The 21,807-nt window shown below is 44.6% G+C and overlaps 1 protein-coding gene across 6 annotated transcripts in view; it reads right to left on the reverse strand.

The window, feature by feature from the left end:
* Positions 1 to 623: 623 nt before the first annotated feature.
* Positions 624 to 21,807, reverse strand: part of aamdc (adipogenesis associated, Mth938 domain containing) — a 123,496-nt gene continuing 102,312 nt past the window's right edge. For 4 of the 6 annotated variants that reach the window (XM_041198774.1, XM_041198776.1, XM_041198775.1 and 1 more), the window contains 4 exons: positions 17,691 to 17,757; positions 13,678 to 13,756; positions 11,427 to 11,527; positions 624 to 1,718 (listed from right to left, as the gene is read on the reverse strand). In XM_041198774.1, coding sequence (XP_041054708.1) covers positions 1,512 to 1,718; positions 11,427 to 11,527; positions 13,678 to 13,756; positions 17,691 to 17,757 — 454 coding nt within the window. In that variant the 3' untranslated portion in view covers positions 624 to 1,511. Of the gene's footprint in view, positions 1,719 to 2,969; positions 3,119 to 11,426; positions 11,528 to 13,677; positions 13,757 to 17,690; positions 17,758 to 21,807 lie in introns of all 6 variants that reach the window. The other 2 variants (XR_005944406.1, XR_005944407.1) reach the window with 2 other exon arrangements.

A 21,807-nucleotide genomic window follows, 5' to 3' on the forward strand; every position in this document is an offset into this window, starting at 1 on the left:
GAGAAGTACAGGCAAACAATATAAAATAGTCACCAAGAAATCAAACAGGGAATGGGGCAACTGATATCATTGCTGCAAGCAATTTTAACACTTCTGATAAAGAATTGCCTTACTGCAAACTGCATTTCATCCCATGCGGCTGATGATGCCTCTGTCCATTTTGCATAGCACGGACTCAATGGGCCAAATGGCCTCCTTCTGTGCTGCAATGACTCTATGGGTCAAATTGTCGCTACTGAGGGGAGAAGCTCAAATCAGGGCATGTCTCGATCTGGCTGACCCGCCTCAATTTCAAGGACCCCCGTTAGATCCAATTTTTGCTCTAGGAAGGCAGGGGTGGGATAGAGTGTGGCCCATCGAACCCCGGATGCAGGTCCTGGGTGAGCGAGTACCGAGGCAGGCTGGTTAGAAGGCCTGCTTTAGTTTTCGGGGACTTCATCCCAATGTGTTTAAAGAAGTTGTTAGGCCCACCCACCCCCCCCCCCGTGATGCCACCTCCATGCCAACTTGTGCCACCAACCCTCGGCCCCATATACCCCCATAGCAAATCATGACCCCTCACCCCATGGCCCCTCCATAGCCAATTACCCATTAACCACCATAGACAGACCGCAGAAACCATGTGGAGATGAGAAAAAAATTTATAACAATCTAATACAGCTCTCACTCCTACATATTTGATAGTGAAAAAAATTCCCATTCAAGAAAAACTTTCAAAGTTTTAGAATCTCAAGTGGTTAATCCTGTATAAAAACCAAATTTCTATTCAGACCACACATCAAAGACAACTAATCCTTTAATAGCCTCTTTAAAGTGTCAAGCGGTAAACTCAGAACTCCCTGCTGAAATAATTGTCATTTTTTTTGAAACTCAGCCAAGCATTCATAATGATATAATAATAGCTCTTGGAAAAATGTCACAGAGCACCATGGTGCAGCTTGATGGACAAGTTCTCAACATTTTGAACAATTGGTAGCACGCTCCTCCCAGTCATTAATGTCAATGCTGACGTGCTTCAAGGAGAGCTTCAGAGTGCCTTTGAAGTGTTTTCTTTGCCCACCCCTGGAACATTGACCATTTGAGAGTTGATAAAACAGGACCTCATGGGGCGGTGGGGGTGGGGTGGGGGATAATTTTCGGCCATCCAGATACACTGTCCAGTCCAATAAGGTTGATTTTGCAAAGAGTTTTGTCTGAGTGCTTGTATAGTACAGCTGATGCCAGAAGGGCAGGAATCTACAATCCAATTTTGTGCATTGGGTGATTTTCTTCAGCCCATAGTTGGTGGACACATAATGAAAACTCCAGACACTCAACACGATGTTCCACCAAAGTCCTGGCTGATGACGCTGAACTCTCGTCATTTTCTTCCAGTTTCTACAGGAAGCCTTTCCATTTTTTTGTATTGTTGTTCTGCAGTGACCTTACTTTTTCTCCTTGGCCTCATTCCTCTAACCCCCACAGGTGCTAACCTGTAACGCCAAGCTAACTCTCCTCCAGTGGGGTGCCACTCAGTCCAGTTTCTTTAAAGGTTGCCGCATAACCTTGGAGGGGTGATGGGTCAGCAGAGACATAGTGCAAGAGAGGAGAATGATCAGCTTCCCATGTACCAGCAGCAGCGCAGTCTGGTGAACAGATGCCCACATCCGGTAGAAGGGTCCATGGAAGGGGTCCGAGATGGCAGGGCAGAGCATGTTATTCAGATTCACGGCAGTGATCTACAGAAATGACAATTAAAAATAAGGTTCCTTGATTAATGTGGTGGCACATTTTTGGAAGGAAGGATGTGGAGAGACAACATAAACTAAACCATAGGAAAGTTACAGCACAGAAGGAGGACATTCGGCCCATCTTGTCCATGCAAGCCTGAAGACACCCAGGTGCTCTTTCTACTCCCACCTTCCTGCACCCGGCCCGGAGCCCTGCAGCTTACAGCGCTTTAGGTGCAGATCCAGGTACTTTTTAAAAGAGTTTAAAGTTTCTGCCTCTACCACCAACTTGGGCAGTGAATTCCAGACACCAACTACCCTCTGTGTAAAAAAAGTTCTTCCTCATGTACCCCCTACATCTTCTGCCACTTATCTTGAATCTATGTCCCCTGGTTCTAGAATTCTCCATCAAGGGAAACAATTTTATCCTGTTCATAAACAGAGCAATTTTAAAGAGGGTGCAGGAACTGAGGAACTGGAGGTTGGATGTACATGACACGTGAACCTTGACAGTCCAAGTTAAAAGGGCTGTTAAAAAAAAAAGCATGTGGGGTCCTGTATAAATAGAGTTATAGAGTACAAAAAGTATGGCAGCTGTGCTAAGTCTTTATAAATCACTAGTTAGGCTTCAGCTGGAGAATTGTGTCCAATTCTGGGCTCCACAATTTAGGAAGGATGTCAAGGCCTTGGAGAGGGTGCAGAGGAGATTTACTCGAATGATACCAGGGATAAGGGACCTTGGTTATGTGGAGAGGCTGGAGAAACTGGGATTGTCCCCCTTGGAATGGAGAAGGTTAACGGGAGATTTGACATACGCGTTCAAAATGATGAATGCTTTAGACAGAATAAATAAGAAGTTGCTCACACTCCTGGCAAGTTGGCAACCAGAGCGCACAAGATTTAAAGTAATTGACAAATAAACAGAGGGAGCCGCAAATTTTGATGTTGTGAAATGAACTGGCTGAAAGGGTGGTGGAAGTAGATTTAATAATGGCTTTCAAAAGGGGAATTGTGTTATAGCCTGAAAAGCAGATGTTTGCAGGGCTCTGCGGAAACAGCAGGGCAGTGGAACTAATTGGATAGCCCTTCCAAAGATCTGACAGAGGTTTTATTAACTAAACAGGTTCCTTCTGTGCTGAAAGATTCTACCATTCTAATTGGAATTTGCCAAGCATTTTGTATTCAGTACTTTCAAGAAATCTTATGAAGTCTTAGAAAGAGGTAATTTGGCCCGAGACCTCTTCTATTATATAAACCTACCTACTCACTCTGGAGGTCCTGTGGTGCAGTTGGTCGCACTCCGAGCTAGAAGCTCCGGGTTCTAGTCCCACCCCAAGACCTGACAGCTGTGGAAGGTGCGTTCGTAACGCTGCGAAACAGGTTGAGAATCAACCTGTAAAACCTCCCAACTGGCAGGCGGTAAGAGCAGGAGAGAATCCAGATAAGTCATGTGATCGAAGGAAGGCAAGTGCATGTTGCCACAGCAACTTGGACTCTGAGTGAACTGTAACACACCACCAACTACTCATTCAATTCTCTCTCTCCCTCTCTCTCTCTCTCTCCAGAAACAGATTTATCTCTGCTAACCCATTTATACTGCCTGTTTCAATGATCTTTTCCTGAGAGCTTATTTTGTAACTCCTTTCATCTTTGGCTGAAATGGTTCCATATGTCTTCCCTTCCTGGTGACCCACGTAGATGAACAGGGTCAAAACAAAAACAAAAATAAAAATAGCTGGAAAAACTCAGCAGGTCTGACAACATCTGCGGAGAGGAACACAGTTGACATTTCGAGTCCGTATGACTCTTCAACAGAACTAAAGAAATAGAGAAATGAGATGAAATATAAGCTGGTAGAAGGTGGGGGAGGGGGTGGTGGGACAGATAGAGCTGGATAGAGAGCCAGTGATAGGTGGAGGCAAAGAAGAGATTGCCAAAGATGTCATGGACAAAAGGACAAAGGGGTGTTGATGGTGGTGATATTATCTAAGGAATGTGCTAATGGGGACATTAGAAAGCAGGACAAGCAAGTGGCAGATGGCCCGAGTGGGGGTGGAGTGGGGGGAAGGGATCGGAATGGGCTAAAAGGTGGAGATAAAACAATAGATCGAAATAAATTTTAAAATAGGTGGGAAAAGAAAAATATATTTTTTAAAAATGATATATTATTGGGGAAAGGGGGTGGGGATGGAGGAGAGAGTTCATGATCTGAAGTTGTTGAACTCAATATTAAGTCCAGAAGGTTGTAAAGTGCCCAGTCGGAAGATGAGGTGCTGTTCCTCCGGTTTGCGTTGAGCTTCACTGGAACATTGCAGCAGGCCAAGGACGGACATGTGGGCATGAGAGCAGGGTGGAGTGTTGAAATGGCAAGCGACAGGGAGGTCTGGGTCATGCTTGTGGACAGACCGAAGGTGTTCCGCAAAGCGGTCACCCAGTCTGTGTTTGTTCTCTCCAATGTAGAGGAGACTGCATTGGGAGCAGCAAATGCAGTAGACTAAATTGAGGGAAGTGCAAGTGAAATGCTGCTTCACCTGAAAGGAGTGTTTGGGCCCTTGGACGGTGAGGAGGGAGGAAGTAAAGGGGCAGATGTTGCACCTTCTGCGGTTGCATGGGAAGGTGCCGTGGGAGGGGGTTGAGGTGTAGGGGGTGATGGAGGAGTGGACCAGGGTGTCCTGGAGGGAACGATCCCTGCGGCATGCTGCCGGGGTGGGGGGTGAAGGGAAGATGTGTTTGGTGGTAGCATCATGCTGGAGTTGGCGGAAATGGCGGAGGATGATCCTTTGAATGCGGAGGATGGTGGGGTGATAAGTGAGGACAAGAGATGGGCCAGACACGGTTGAGGGCCCTGTCAATGACCGTGGGTGAAAAACGTCGGTTAAGGAAGAAGGAGGACATGTCAGAGGAACTGTTTTTGAAAGTGGCATCATCACAACAGATGCGACGGAGGCGAAGGAACTGAGAGAATGGGATGGAGTCTTTACAGGAAGCGGGGTGTGAGGAGCTGTAGTCGAGGTAGCTGTGGGAGTCGGTAGGCTTGTAATGAATATTGGTGGACAGTCTATCGCCAGAAATTGAGACAGAGAGGTCAAGGAAGGGAAGGGAAGTGTCAGAGATGGACCAGGTGAAAATGATGGTGGGGTGGAAATAGGAAGCAAAATTAATAAATTTTTCCAGATTCAGACAAGAGCATGAAGCGGCACTGAAGCAGTCATCGATGTATTGAAGAAAGGGTTGTGGGAGGGGTCCCTGGTTTGACCCTTACAGGTGTTAGCCATGGTTCGCAGCGTATAACTCTCGCCTCTGGGTCAGACCGTGACAGTCCAAGTACCATTCCAGAGACGTGAGCCCAAAAATCTAGATTGACATCCCCAGTGCAGTACTGAGGGACTGCTGCATTATCAGAGAAGCTGTCTCTCAGGTGAGATGTTAAACTGAGGTTCTGTCTGCCCTACCCACTGGGCAAAAAAGATCCCAGTGCATTATTTCAAAGAAGTGCAGGGGGTTTACCCCCCTCACCCACCCCCATGCCGTATTCAATATTCATCCCTCAACCAACATCACTTAAACAGATTATCTGGTCATTATCACATTGCTGTTTGTGGGAGCTTGCTGTGCGCAAATTGGCTGCCACATTTCCTGCATTAATAGCAGTGACTACATTTCAAAAGTGCTTAATTGACTGAAGCGCTTTGGGACATCCTGAGATTATGAAAGGCGCTATAGAAATGCAAGACTTTTTCTTATAATGAATCACAAAGGTAGTGCCTTGTCATCTCTCCCAGAAACAGTGCAGTGAATTGCTATGTAACGTAACGTAGCAGCTAGTTTGTATACATGACGTCACCAAAAGCTGTAAAAAAAAAAAGGACTTGCATTTATATGGTACCTTTGATGACCACAGGACATCTCGAATGCTTTACAGCCAATGAAGTACTTTTTTGAAGTCGCTTTTGTAATGTGGGAAACACAGCAGCCAATTTGCTCACAGCAAGCTCCCACAAACAGCCATTTGATAACGACCAGATAATCTCTTTTCATGATGTTGATGAGGGATAAGTATGAGCCAGAGCAATAGGGAGAAGAACTCTGATTTGCTTCATAATAGTATCATGGGGTCCTTTATGAGAGAGCAGAAGGGTCCTCAATTTAATGTCTCATCTGGAAGCCGGCACCTCCCACAGCGTAGCACTCCCTCTGCAGCCACTGGAGCGTCAGCTTTGATTTTTGTGCTCAAGTCCGCTGGTATGGGGATTGAACCTGGAACCTTCTGAGAGGCGAGAGTACTACTGACTGATCAACAGCTGACAGTAAGATGAAGGACCATGCAGCTGAGGGAGGAAAGTTGGCCAGGACGCCTGTGCCAGGGGATCTTTAACGTCCACTTGAACAAGTGATCAGGCGCTTGGTTTAAAATCTCATCAGAACAATAGCACGCAAATAGTCTGGCATTCCCTCAGTGCTGCACTGGAGTGTCAGCCGAGATTGTGTTCAATTGTCTGATGTGGGGCTTGAATCCATGACCTTTGCACCCAGAGTGGAGCATGCTGCTGCTGAACCCGGGTGACAGTCATTTTCAGGGCTGCTGGAGGTGTGTTACAACTAGACAGATAGAATAGATGGCTCTTCAGCCCCTATGTCTTATTCTGCTATTCAATTAGAACATGGATGATCTTTATCTTAACTCCATTCCTCCACCATTCCCACCAATTCCAGCATGATGCCACGACCAAGCACATCTCCCCATGCCTTCCCCTGTCAGTGTTCCGAAGGGACTGTTCCCTCTGCGACACCCTTGTCCGCTCCTCTATCACCCCCAACATCTCATCCCCTTCCCACAGCACCTTCCCATGGAATCGCAGGAGGTGTAACACCTGTCCCTTTACCTCCTCCCTCCTCACCATCCAAGGCTCCCAATCTCCTTCCAGGTGAAGCAGTGATTTATTTAGACTGGGTGACCACTTGACCGAACACCTTTGCTCAACCCGCAAGCGTGACCCTGACCTTCCTGTCACGTGCCATTTCAATTCACCATCTTGCTCTCATGCTCACACTTCTGTCCTCAACCTGCTACCGTATTCTAATGAAACCCAACACAAACTGGGGGGGTCACCACCTCATCTTCCAATTAGGCTCTTTACATGCAGCCTTCTGGACTTAACATTGAGTTCAACAACTTCAGAGCCTGAATTCTGTCCACCACTTTGAATCTTTCCTCTCATGCCAATCTACATCTTATTCTCATGTTTTGCTTTCAGACAGTACTGACCTTTATTCTGCTATTGATACATACTCCGGACGAATACTTTGTTCCTTTACTACTGTCATTACCACTCCCTATGCTTTTTGTTCCATGACATTTTTGTCATTTAATCTTCCCCGCCCTCTAACCCATCCCTGACCTTCCCTTTTGTTCCACCTGACCCTCCCTCCTTTTTCAATGGTATAAAACCTAACCTAGCAACTAGATCTAGATCTAGCAACTCAAAAACTGGGCATCCATGAGGCACTGTGGGCCATCGGCAACAGCAGAACTGTACTCGAACACAATCTGTAACCTCATGGCCTGGCATATCCCCCACTCTACCATTACCACCAAGCCAGGGGATCAACCCTGGTTCAATGAAGAGTGCAGGAGGGCATGCCAGGAGCAGCACCAGGCACACCTAAAAAAAAATGAGGTGTCGACCTGGTGAAGCTATACAACAGGACTACTTGCATGTCAAACAGCAAAAGCAGCAAGTGATAGACAGAGCTAAGCGATCCCACAACCAACGGATCAGATCTAAACTCTGCAGTTCTGCCACATCCAGTTGTAAATGGTAATGGACAACTAAACAACTCACTGGAGGAGGAGGCTCCACAGATATCCCTATCCTCAATGATGGAGGAGCCCAGCACATCAGTGCAAATGATAAGGCTGAAGCATTCGCAAAAATCTTCGGCCAGAAGTGTCGAGTGGATGATCCATCTCGGCCTGCTCCAGAGGTCCCCAGCATCACAGTTGCCAGTCTTTAGCCAATTTAATTCACTCTGCGTGATATCAAGAAACAGCTGAAGGCACTGGGTACTGCAAAGGCTTTGGGCTCTGACAACATCCCGGCAATAGAAGACTTGTGCTCCAGAACTTGCCGCGCCGCTAGCCAAGCTGTTCCAGCACAGCTACAACACTGGCATCTACCCAGCTATGTGGAAAATTACCCAGGTATGTCCTGTACACAAAAAGCAGGACAAATCCAACCCGGCCAGTTAGCGCCCCATCATCAGTAAAGTATTGGAAGAGGTTACTTTAAAAAGAGCTGAACTCCCAAGGTGAGGTGAGAGTGACTGCCCTTCACATCAAGGCAGCATTCGACTGAGTGTGGCATCAAGGAACTCTAGCAAATCTAGAGTCAATGGGAATCAGGGGAAAACTCTCCGCTGGTTGGAGTCATACCAAGTACAAAAGGAAGATGGTTGTGGTTGTTGGAGGTCAGTCATCTCAGCTCCAAAACATCACTGCAGGAGTTCCTCAGGGTAGTGTCTTCGGCCCAACCATCTTCAGCTGCTTCATCAATTCCTTCCATCACAAGGTCAGAAGTGAGCATGTTCGCTGATGACTGCACAATGTTCAGCATCATTTGTAACTCCTCAGATACTGAAGCAGTCCATGTCCAAATGTAGCAAGACCTGGACAATATCCAGGCTTGGGCTGACAAGTGGCAAGTAACATTTGCGCCACACAAGTGCCAGGCAATGGCCGTCTCCAACAAGAGAGAACCCAGCCATCACCCCTCGATGTTCAATGGTATTACCATCACTGAATCCCCCACTATCAACGTCCTGGCGGTTACCATTGACCAGGAACTGAACTGGACTAGCCATATAAACACTGTGGCTACAAGAGCAGGTCAGAGGCTAGGAATTGTGCGACAAGTAACTCACATCCTGACTCCCCAAAGCCTGTCCACCATCTACAAGGCACAAGTCAGGAGGAGTGGGATGGAATGCTCCCCACTTGCCTGGATGAGTGCAGCTCCTACAACACTGAAGAAACTGGACACTGTCCAGGACAAAGCAGTCTGCTTGATTGGCACCACATCGACAAACATTCACTCCCTCCACCACCGACACACAGTAGCAGCAGTGTGTACCATCTACAAGATGCACTGCAGGAATTCACCAAGGCTCCTTAGGCAGCACCTTCCAAACCCATGACCACTACCACCTAGAAGGACAAGGGCTGCAGATAGATGGGAACACCACCACCTGGAAGTTCCCCTCCAAGTCACTCACCAACCTGACTTGGAAATATATCGGCCGCTCCTTCACTGTCACTGGGTCGAAATCCTGGAACTCCCTCCCTAACAGCACTATGGGTGTACCTACACCATATGAGCTGCAGCGGTTCAAGAAGGCAGCTCACCACCACCTTCTCAAGGGCAACTAGGGAACCATACAGACTCGAAACATTAACTCTTTTTCCCTCTCTGCAGATGCTGCCTGACCTGCTGAGTTTCTTCAGCACTTTGTTTTTAATTTAGCATTGCAGCATTTTGTTTCATCTTAACTCAACTTGCCCACCTTGCTTCTGTAACTCTTAATACCTTGCCCAACAATCAATCAATTTCAGTTCTTACATTTTCAATCGACCTTGCCCCCAGTCTCAAGAGGTTTTTGGGAGAGTGAGTTCCAGATTTCTTCTCTTTGTGTGAAGATGTGCTTCACTCATGAAGATGTGCTGTGTTCCTGACCTCGATCCTGAACAGCCTGGCTCTAATTCTAAGGTTCTGCCCTCTTGTTCTGGACTCTTCCCCTTCCCCCACCCCACCAACCCAACACTGGAAGAAATAATTTGACTCTTCCTGCCCAATCAACTCCCTTAGTCATTTTAAACGCATTAATCAGATCACGCCCTTCATCTTGTCAGCTCAAGAGCACACAAGGCTGGACAACACAATCCGTTGCTCAATTTAACCCTTTCAGTCCCAAGAATAATTCTGGTGAATCTGCACTTCATCCCATCCAAGGTCAGTATATCCTTCCCAAAGTGCGTTTGGGTTTAATAGTCCAGGATTGGATTTGGGGGAGGGGAAACGTAGGAGGGTAAGGGGAAATTAGTTTCCTTTAGGATGAAACCTGACCCGTAGCCTATTCTCTCTTGGAAGTTGATGGAGGTTCGGTGAATTTCTGGAACTTTCTATATCTGATCCTGATTGTTACCCTGTGATCCCTGCTGGAATCTATTCTTTGTGGTTCCGGAGGGGCTTGTACCACAATTTCCCCTGTAATTAATCTTCTATTTTAAGAAACTTGTACTGAAATGTATTCTGACTAATACAAGAGTGATATTTTTAAACCTGACAATTATCAAATCTCCATTGTTGATGCACAGACTAAGTACTAATTTTCTGATGTTTGAAGAGAGACAGATTCATTTTTGATTTTTAACCTTTTCCCTCCATACTGAACTGGAGCTTTGACCATGAAAGATGTCATTCTCCAGGCTTTTGAACCCATGATGTTTTGACCTGGAATGCTACCAAGTTTAACCAATGGTCTAGAAATCCTATAGAGTGGTGCTACTTTGCAGACATAAAATAGGTACCAAAGAGTCCAATACAGAGTCAGACCTGTCCATTATAGCACAGAGAGGCCATTCAGCCCATCAAGTCGGTGCCAGCTCTCTGTAGAGCAATCCAGTTAGTCTGCATCTCCGTAGTTCTTCCAGTTTATTTTTCTCAAAAGCTCGTCCAATTTCCTTTAGAAATCATTGATCCTCTCCATTTCCATCACTCTCGTGGGCAGGGGGTTCCAGCTCATTACCACTTGCTGCATAATAAAACTTCTTCCTCACATCCCCCACCCCATCCATCTCCCTGGATCCCTTGCCCAAAGCCTTAAATCTGTGCCTGCTAGTCCTTGTAGCATCAGCAAACTGGAACAGCTTTTCTTTGTCTACCTTATCTAAACCTGTCATCATCTTGTTCCCCCCTCTATCAAATCTCCCCTTAATCTCTTTGCTCCAAGGAGAACAACCCCAGCTTCTCCAACCTAATCCTAAGGCAAAAATGCCCCACCCCTGGAACCAAATGGTGGGCCATTCTAAGCTGGAAATGCCTGCCAAATAACGCTTGGCATCAAATGAGATGACTCAGGCCACATACAATTAAAGGACACACCATTTCAAACTGCTTTCCCTGAGCGCACCTGACACAGGCAGAGACTACGTTCAGGAAAATCAGGTTTGCACTGAGGCCCTGAAAGGGATCTCCACCAAAGAAGGTACATTCAAAGGTATGTTTAACGAAATGTGGAGCTGGGAGGTATAGGGGTGCTCATCCCGGTTACAAGTTAAACTCATGGCCATGATTGAATGGCGGAGCAGACTAGATGGGCCGAATGGCCTAATTTCTGCTCCTATGTCTTATGGTCTTCTGTATCAGCAAATGATAAACAAACCCCACCCTCCCCAAATCTAGATCGCTCACCCCTCCCACCACCCAGTCAATCTACTGGTCACCCGCAGTACTTCTGCTCCTAGCTGTCCCCATATCCCACCACTTGCTCGACTTCCCCCCAGTCCCACCCTCTTGATCACCACCCTCCTTCGTGTCACTCCTGCTCCCTCCCAAGGCCAAGCCGAGGGCCACTACCCAGTGCAAACTGATCCTAGGCCGATACAACCTGTAAATCTTTCTCAATGAAAATGTCTCATCCCAAATTAATATGAGTACTCACCAGTCCCAGGGCCTGAAGAATGGTGTAGTGATAGAGAAATAACACACCTGTCGCGAGCAGTGGCCACCAGAAGTCTTTCAAAGGCTCTGGTTTGTATATACCTGAAAAATTGAGAGAAAGTTACAGTTCTTGATGAATCTCATCCTCACGTTCAAAGAGTTCTGTGGTCTCATCCAATCCTCAACTCTCTAACCTCCTCCAACTCTTCAAAGAGCTCTATGCTCCTCCAATTCTGGCCTCTTAAGCAGGCCCTGCTTCTTTGCCTCACCTGTACTTTCAGCCATCTAATCCCTTAACCTCCTGAACTTCCTCCCTAAGCCTCTCCATTTCTTTCTCCTCCTTTAGGACACTCCTTAAAACCGAACTCTTTGACCAAGCTTTTGTGTCACATGTACGAATATTTCCCTCACTGGCTCTGTGAAAAATTTTGGTCAGATTTTTCTCTCTATTATTCATGGGATGTGGGTGTCGCTGCAAGGCCAGCATTCGTTGCTCATCCCTAATTGCTCTTGAACCAAGTAGCTTGCTGGGCCATTTCACAGGGCAGTTAAGAATCAACCACATTGTTGTGGGTCTGGAGTCATATGCAGGCCAGACCGAACAAGAGCAGCAGATTTCCCTCCCTAAAAGAGTATTAGTGAACCAGATGGGATTTCACGACAATCGAAAGTTTCATGATCACAATCAGTGAGACTAGCTTTATATTCCAGGTTTATCAATTGAGTTCAAATTCTACGAGGCTGGGTTCATTTAACTTAAAAGATAGCCTGTATTTATCCTGCAAGGTCAGAGTTGATAGAGAAAAAAAAGCTTTGAACAAGGAATAAATCTATCTCCAAGTGTGTAATTGAGCCAGATAGTCTGGAAAGAGGGTAATTACATCCATTAGAGATATAAATTATTTCTACGAGTTGCAGTATCAAAGAGTTGTGTTGAAGGTAAAATAACTAATTTACATTTGTTATTTCTTAAGTTTTTATATAATCGTCCCAAAGCAAGCCATGTTGCCTTAAAGATAATGATTCAGAGTGGAGCCTTGGTTAGAAGGTTCTTTTGTTTAACCCATTTGTGTTTGTTTGCTAACAGAAGCAGGCAGCTCAGTTTGGGTTTTGTGAGGAAAAAGCAGCTGGGAGATTTGCTTTAGCCTGTAGCTAATGGAAGAGAACTACAGTGGTCCTCACAGCCCCTTGTGGCAGAATGCAGTTAGCTTGAATAGTGAGTTTGGAAAGAGCTCCGCAGAAGCTGTAGGAGCAGACTGGGAAAAAGCAGTTCATGTATGTCCAAAGGCAGGACAGGGAGCTGAAGAGTCCACAATCGTGAGGTGTTTAAAGAAAATTGGGGGATCGTTTAGCTAAAAGATAATGGAAGGATCCTCATGTAATTTGTAGCTCAAGGAATAACTGGAATACTAAGGAGAATTAAAGTAAATTCCGGAGGGCTGTGACATACCTTTTGGATTGGTCCCAGAAGAACCAAAATATTTTTCAAGATTTCATAAGATAAGGGAACTCTTAGGGCAGGGTGGGGGGAGAAGTAAAAAGTAGAACTGGGTTTATAGCATAAGTCTTTAAAGCTATTGTATTAACTCAGTGGTGCTTGCTTTGTTTAATTTCTCTTTATATACACAATAAAGTTTTTGTTTGAAAAATAACGTGAAATCTTGTGGTGTAGTTCTGTTGGTTAATTGCTGGATATTCAGATGTCTTCTTCAAATGTTAATGTCCCTAACAGGATCGTAACAATATCAGGAAGCTTGGATTAAAATGGGATAGTTGAGAGGTATACCTGCATGTCATATTGCAAGCAGACAATTATGGATTCCAGTCCCACTCCATAATCTAGGCCGACACTCCAGTACGAAGGGAGTGCTGCACTGGCAGAGGTGCCTTTTTTTTGGATGAGACACTAAACAGTTGCCTCTCAAGGGGATTTAAAAGATCCCACAGCACTTTTTTATTTAAGAGAAGTGGATGGGAGTTCACCTCTGTGCCTTGCTGCCTTGGTCAATACTTATCCTTCAACTAACAACACAAAAAATAGATTATCTGGTCATCGTCACATTGCTGTTTATGGGAGCTTGCTGTGCACAAACTGGTTTTCTACATTACAAGAGCATATGATTTCAAAAACAGTACACAATTGTCTGTAAAGTCCTTTGGTACATCTTGAAGTTGTGTAAGGTACTGTATGAGAAATCTCCCTTTCTCCGGCATCAGGAAGTTACATAAAATAACTGGCCTGTTATACTCACCACCTTTGTTGAGCAAGTAAAGGGGAACGATATACATTAGGGTGTGCTGAATGTAATACACCTCAGTCTCAAATGGAAGCTGCAAGCAAGGACAACACAAGATAGAGAAACATCACACACATCCAAACAAATCCCTTAGAATTTGAATATTGTTGAAAAGGGAGACATGTTATCAAAGCTTGCATGCATCAGGACAAATTCAAGATCATCAAATTTCAAACAATCACAACAATTTATACTATAGGAGAAAAGGGTGCTGATTTGTTGGCAAGTTGATTCTGATTGGCTGAGGCATTGCCATGGAGAAAGCAACGGGGAACTACAGGCTCCTCAGGTTCCCGATTAATTAAAAAAAAAGGCACAAGGTTTGAACATATTCCTTTTGTTTGCAGAGAACAGGTCCTTTTGAATGAATATATGTTACTTCTAGCAAGTGTAAATGAGCCGCGTTATGAGCTTGACTGATTTTCATATATTGGTTGTTAGTGTAGCGATTAGCGCATTCAGGATTGTTCAGCAAAATGAAAAGCTTCTGTGACATTTTGCTCTTTTTAGCAAATCCCTTTGAGATGGAGCAGAGGAGATTTATTAGAATGGTGTCAGAAACGAGGGGCATCCGTTATGTGGAGAGATTAGAGATGGTGGGTTTGTTCTCCTTAGAGCAGAGAGGGTCAAGGGGAGATTTAACAGAGGAGTTTAAAATCACAAAGGGTTTTGATAGAGTGAATAAGGAGAAATTGTTCCCAGTGACAAGAGGGTTGGCCCCAGGAATGATGGCAAAAAGAACCAGATGGGAGATAAGAAGACATTTTTCTTTTACACAGGGAGATATTATGATTTGGGATGCACTACCTGAAAGGATGTTAGAAGAAAATTCAACAGTAATTTTCAAAAGGAAAATAGATAAATATTTGAAGGGGAAAACAGTACCAGGCTACGAAGAAACAGCAGGCAAGTGGGATTAATTGGATGTCTCTTTCAAAGGGCCAGTACAGGCATGATGGGCTGAATGGCCTCCTCCTGTGCTGTATCATTCTATGATTCTAAATTATTGGATGTTAAGCATTAAAAAACTGCTGCTTTGGCTGGGCATTGGCTGGGCATTGGCTGTATGTCAGCTTGGTAACACTTGCCCTCTGGGTTAAGAGTCTATGAGATCAAGCCCCCATATCAGGGTACAGCTCATGCTTTAGACCAAGACAAGAGAGTACCTCCGGGAGTACAGAGCAATGGCTGCGTTGTTGGAGATGCCATCCTTCGCATGACATGTTAAACATGGAGCACGTCTGCCTGTTTGCATGATCTAGTTGCACTATTTGAAGGGATGAGACGTGGTGCCCTAGCCAACGTTCTTCCCAGTACATTGAAAAAAGGAAACGCACAAATTAACTGGTCATTCAATTTAGTGACTTTAAGGGATCTTGCTGTGCACAAGATGTGCACATTTCCCAAAATAGCAACACTCGCATCTAACTAGTTCTGAGAGATGACGTATGATGTCATGCAAGGCTCTATGTGTTAGGTCAACCAGTGTTAATTATATAGAAAAAGAATGATGGTTTCCAAGGGGCCAACTGATACAGGTGTCCTTTACACCCCTGGTTCGTGCCAGGAAAGGCAGTAGAAGGAAAGGGCTTGTTTGGCAAACTCTCCTGATACAATCCTTCTTGTGGAGCTATTTCACTATGTCTTAATTCTTCTAGATATGATCCTTATGATAGGATCACTGACAGGGCCCTGTTGGGGCACTGGTGAGGGGGAAGAGTTGGGAAGCTACATTACTTCCCAAACCCAAGGTTTCATTTGGTCCCGGTTCTCAACCTACTCCAGATCCTGGCATTACCTTTGGATTTTTTTGGGAAATTCAGGCAATCTGGAGAGTTTCAGATAACCAGCAGCCTCAATCAGCATTAGGGCATTGCAAGGACAGCCAATGACCTTTACTCCTGATCCTATCTGGCATCTGCGTGTGGTTTCGTCCTTTGCGGAAGCTTCTCTGGTCATGTGCCCCTCTTAGAATTCTTCAGTGGCTCCATCAGATGTTACTAAAACATTTTTTTAAAAAACGATCAGTTTTATGTGGAGTCAGGAGCAGGAAATCACCCCTTCGCTCAATCCACAATCCTACTGATCTCCTTTCTCTCACCCCCTTCCCGAATCTACCGTTAGGATCCCCATAAAGACTGATAACTTCAAAAAGAGAAATCTGAATTTCCACTTGGTAGCTGAAAGGATGACATGGCAAGATTTCACATTTTAAGGCTTTTACTGTAACAAACAAACTAAAAGCACTATTGACGAAACACTATTGTTGTAGGCAACTTATACTTTAAACTACAGAACAGAACTTTCTCCTTTTAGTTTTAACACAGCTGAAGAACCCACTTCACGGGTCTACACTACATTGCCTCTTAAGTAATCATTTGATTTTTGTGGACCCAATCTGAAGGGGATTTCTATCCCTGATGATTTACTTTCATTCCTTTCCTTTCCAGTGAGCTTCTCTCACTAGCGCAAGTTAGGTGAATCTTGCAGCTTTGTTTCAAATCCTCACAAATTTAGTCTTTTCAATTTGAGCATGAGCTCCCACCCAAATTCTAGTGCGGTGAACCGTAGAGACTTTCGAACTCTAGCTACTTTCTCTTTCTCTCTCTCACAGGTCCTAGCAAACTGCCTTGTCTGAGAGCTTCAGGGATATATTAGACAACCTTCCCCCCTCAAAAGCCCATCTCATGGCAATGTGAATCACATGGGCCTTGTATCCAGGTAGAAATGCTGCAAAGCTATCCTTGAGGCTTGAACTCTTTTTTATCTTGAAAGTAAATGGACAAAGCATCAGCATGAAGCTGAAAAAAATGTCTAAGTACTGTCACTTGGAAAGAATGTTGCACTCTAGGAATGCAAGAGTTGGACTCTGAAGAAATAGGATGAGAGAAGGATTATAGCTTTTGAAATGTGGGTACGGCAGAGGGTGCTCGATAGACAGAAAGACAAATGAGTGGGTTAGATCAAGAGTAGAAGTTCAGGAATCAAAAGGATCACTAAGTACAGTTAGAGAGATAGTCAAGTATTGACATTGGAAACGAAGAACCAACACCCGTTTGTCCTGACAACAGTTGAAGGAGAAATTGAGGTTAAAAACAGAAGGGGAAGAAGAAAAAGCGGACAGGTGGATAACATTGAAACATGGACTGAGGGCGGCTTGAAGAAAACCAGAAAAGAAGCAAAGTGATGTCAAAAGCCCCACCCATAAGACTACAGTAACAACAAATGAACAAAATGTTCAGCTTAAAGCATAACTGTTTACAACCTGACATTCTCAACACCTTCCTGGGACTTTGGAGACTATCAGTCTAACCACTGTAAACACAGATGCTGCCACCATTGTTTCCAAGTGTTAACACCTTGCACTTTCTTTCAACCCAGGCCTCCTTTTCACCTTTAACAGCCACGTCACCCAGACCTGGTTACGCAGAGCTCAGCAGATCACATGACCCCATCAATTTACACTAAGTTAAAGGCACAGTCACAAAACATAGCAAGTTTATAAACCTCACATATGTAACGCCACATTCATCCCGATTTCCACCCTCTCCCGCTTCCTCTACCCAATTGCACATTCCCGCTAATCTCTCCCCATCCCAAACTCCACAATACTCCTCCCGCTATGCCTCAACTGCACATTCCCTCCAAAATCTTCCCCGTCGCTCAGTCCCTCTGTCTCCACATTCCAGCTGATCTTCCTCCCCCTCAATCAGGCATCTCTCCTGGAACTGAGCCACAGCCTTTGTCTCGTGGGGTGAGCTGCCTGCAGAGGGGCTTAGACCAGCAACTCGCCTCTCGTAGGCAACGAACCAATTTCAGAGCTGTCTCAAGAGCTCTCTAAACTGGGGCTTGGGCTCATGCCCGGCACACACAGTCTGGGCCTGAAAAGGTGGGTCCTAACTAATTTCTAAGCAGCCAAACCCACGAGGAACAGGTTTAAATCCGTAGACACAAGTCCAAACACTCACCAGTCTGGTGTTGGTGACAGGGAAGAGCAATGCAAGAAGGGGTCCGTTCAACATGTGCACATGTAATCTGAAAGAGCAAACACAATGCAGAGACTTATAAACCTAAACTCTGCTCCTGCAGTGACTTTAATGTAATATAGAAAGAATTTCTACTCCACCATTAGATCCAAACTTTCTGTCAATCTTTGATTATGTCAGGATTTTTAAAAAATCATTCATGGGATGGGAGAGAGTCACTTTGAGGAGGCCATGGCCTGCTATTTAAGAGTCAACCACGTTGCTGCGGGTGTGGAGTCACATGTCGGCCTGACCAGGTAAGAATGGCAGAAGGAATTTAGGGTTTTTATGACAATTGGCGATGGTTTCATGATCATTGGTCATCATTAGACTTTTAATTCCAGATTTTTTATTGAATTCAAATTCTCCCGACTTTCTTCAAAATATTCCATTTTATCCTTTACGCCCACCTGAAAGGTCAGACAGGGCCTCGGTTTAATATTTCATGCAAAAGATGGAACCTCCAATGGTGCAGCACTCCCTCTAATCTAGAATTTTGTGCTCAGGTCCTGGAGTAGGACTTGAACATAACCTTTGGAGGTGAGATCGCTACCAACTGAGCCATAGGTGGGAGACAATACAACTGTGGGGCTGGCTGGACTTTGTTATGACCACTGGACATTATAAATTGGTTATGTTTTAAACTGAATATTTTAATTCCAGGTAAAATGACATAGTGGGGAGTGGCATATGACCTCCTAGTAGTTCTGTCTGGCAATAAGCTCATGTGGTTTGGTTGCCATGGGAAAGGGGGCCCAGATTAAGACTTATTCATAGTCAAGTGTGAGATTTAACACCTGGGGTGGAATTTTACGCCAGCGGGAACGGCTTGCTGCATTTTACAACCCCACTGCGATGGGACCGTAAAATCTGCTGCTGGACACAAAGGAATGGGCAGCTGGCCTTACTGAAGCAGACTCACAGAGTCAGTCAGACCGAAGGAGTTGGGAAAAGAGAGAGACTTGTACCCAGGTACTGCTATTCCAAACAGAACTGAAGGACTGCTTTTTGGGGGTTAAGTGCCCAGCAAAGGGCAGCTGAGAACGGAACCTACTTTTGAGGATAGTGAAAAGAATCACCATATGGAACCTTACAAGTCCATTATGCTCCAAGGGCTGAATGAAGAGGACTTAGTTTAAAAGGACACTGGAAGATTCACCTTGGCGAGGGAACAGGGATCCTGTATCACCGGGAGGAGATGGACTTTAAATCAAGACTATGGCCGGAATTTTCCAGCCCCTCAGAAATGATACCTTTCCTGTAGTTTAGAGCATTAGCTAACCTACTAAGTAATGTTTAATCTATAAAATGAAAAACAGAAAATGCTGGAAAAACTCAGCAGGTCTGACAGCATCTGTGGAGAGAGAAACAAGAGTTAAAGTTTTGAGTCCGTATGACTCTTCTTCAGAGCTCTGTTTCTCTCCTCACAGACGCTGTCAGACCTGCTGAGCTTTTCCAGCATTTTCTGTTTATTTTCCATATTTCCAGCATCCAATGTATTTTGCTTTTATCTTAATGTTTAATCTCTGTTGCTTTTAGGGTATTTGTTACGGTAAAAAAAAACGTGTCTTAAAAGATTAAATCTTGCTGTGTGATCCTTTGAGCTGGTCACTGGGAATTCAAATCTCTTTTTAAAAAGATAATCATCTCCATAGGCATCGTAACAATTTGTAAATAAGTGACTTCAATCCTCACCTGCCCATACACCCGCCCACACACACCAGAGTGAACTTTACACCAGTCAGCATCGGTGGATTAATTGTTGAGCGTAGCTGCTGGAGTATTCTTACTAGCTTGTGATATTTGATTCTACTAATTTATGGTCTAGACCCCTGTAGCTATCAGATTCAGCAGAGTGCTCAATCTGCTTGTTTACATGCATTTTTAAAGAGAGAGGATAAAACGATACAAACTGCAAAGTAATGAGACACCACTAAGTCAAGGCAACAAACGAAGGTCAATTTTTCTTCAAAGGAATTTTTCTTGCAAAAGCAATAAAAGTAGAGACTTCAAGAACCAAGTGGCGCCCAGTAAACATCACCCAATCCAAAAAAATATGCTTTCCATTCCTCTCGTGCTGATGATTAAGAAAAAGTAATAAAATGAAGTATTGTGTCCTTTGACAGCACCCCAACCCCTACTATCTAGAAGAACAAGGGCAGCAGACACATGGGAACACCACCACCTGCAAGTTCCCCTCCAAGCCACAGGCCATACTGACTTGGAAATATATCACCGTTCCTCTACTGTCACTGGGTCAAAATCCTGGAACTCTCTCTCCCTAACAGCACTGTGGGTGTACCTACACCACATGGACTGCAGCAATTCAAGAAGGCAGCTCACCACCTGTTATGGACTTGATTTTCCAGACGGGTTTCTCAGAAGAAACAATGAACTTTATTTACAGGGCTTCAGCAGCAGTTACATGCTTCCATCAAGGACCACAATTAGACACAAGTCCACCCCTAAGGTTCCCCGCGCTTTGGGCTGATTCATTCACACTGTCACTTGAAACTACATAGTACAATAAATCTTAGAGCTACAGTTACTACATTCCTCCCCCTTTAAATTTTTTTTACAACTTGTATTTACAAGATCAACTACATTCATGGCGTTACTAACGTATACACGGGTTACGAAATTTAAAGTTCAGTCTCTCAGGTGGCTTCCTGATCCGGGTGGAAGGCCGTAGCTCCACAACTTTAGAAACTCTTACTACATCTTCATTCTCTGGAACCACAGCAACATCAGGTACCTCCTTAGGCACAGGCAGTTCAATGTTATCCACTACGACAGAGACATCTGGTATGAATATCCTTGGCCGATCAATCACAACGGGAAACCACAGGTTCTATATCGGTTACAGGTGGAACATCAGTTTGTTTGGGTATCACCCTGCTTCTCAAACGATCAACACGTTTTTGGGTGATCCAGCCCTCCACTTCCACGTGGTTTGACAACAGACCAGTCACAGAAACTATTACACCAGGTAACCACCTGGATCTACCACCAAAGTTGCGCACAAATACTGTTTCACTGACAGTAACATCTCGCTCTCGACTATGCAAATCGTGAGTCACTTTTTGATTCCCTTGACTGTTCTCTAGTTTCCCCTCCAAATTGGGAAGTACTAGGTTTAATCTTAAACGAAGGTAATAAGCAACTCTGAAGGTGCTGAACCTGTAGTAGTGTGGGGGAGGGGTCAGTTATTCTATAATGAAACAGAAAACGTGAAAGTTTAGCCTCCAATGATCCTCCCGATAATATTTTCATCCCAACTTTAAAAGTTTTTACTGTTCTCTCGGCCAATTTGTTAGATGACAGATGATACGGTGTTGCCTTTACGTGTTTGATACCACATAGGCTCACAAATCTTTGAAATTCAACACTAGTAAATGCAGTACCATTGTCTGAGACAGTGGCTTCTGGCAATCCATGTATAGAAAAAGCTTTGGCGGAACCTTTCTATAGTCACACCTGATGTTGGCGATCTAACTCCGCACACGTCTAACCATAAGACCATAAGACGTAGGAACAGAAGTAGGCCATTTGGTCCATTGAGTCTGCTCCGCCATTCAATGAGATCATGGCTGATCTGATAATCCTCAACTCCACTTTCCTGCCTTTTCCCCATAACCCTTGATTCCCTTACTGATTAAAAATCTGTCTATCTCAGCCTTGAAAATACTACTTGGAATGTGCATCAATTATTAGTAGGAACTGGTGCCTAGGAATGGACCACAATCTATATGCAGTCTCACCCAGGGAGACAGTGTTTAACCATTTTTTTCTATATCACTGTCCATGCCTGGCCACCAGACATGGCTTCTTGCAAGCATTTTCATTTTGAGAATTCCTTTATGCGCAATATGCAACTCAGTTAAGAGCAGTTCTCTTCCTTGTGAAGGAATGATGACTCGTGCACCCCGTAATAAGATACTATGCTGATTAATCGATTCATTTCTTTGGGTGAAGAATGGCTTCAATTCTTCGGGGACTTTCAATTCTTGGTCTCGTACTCTAGATAAGACTGGATCACGGTTCATCCAGTTTCTTATTT

The sequence above is a fragment of the Carcharodon carcharias genome, chromosome 11, assembly GCF_017639515.1.
Source record: "Carcharodon carcharias isolate sCarCar2 chromosome 11, sCarCar2.pri, whole genome shotgun sequence".
In the NCBI taxonomy this organism is placed as follows: domain Eukaryota; kingdom Metazoa; phylum Chordata; class Chondrichthyes; order Lamniformes; family Lamnidae; genus Carcharodon; species Carcharodon carcharias.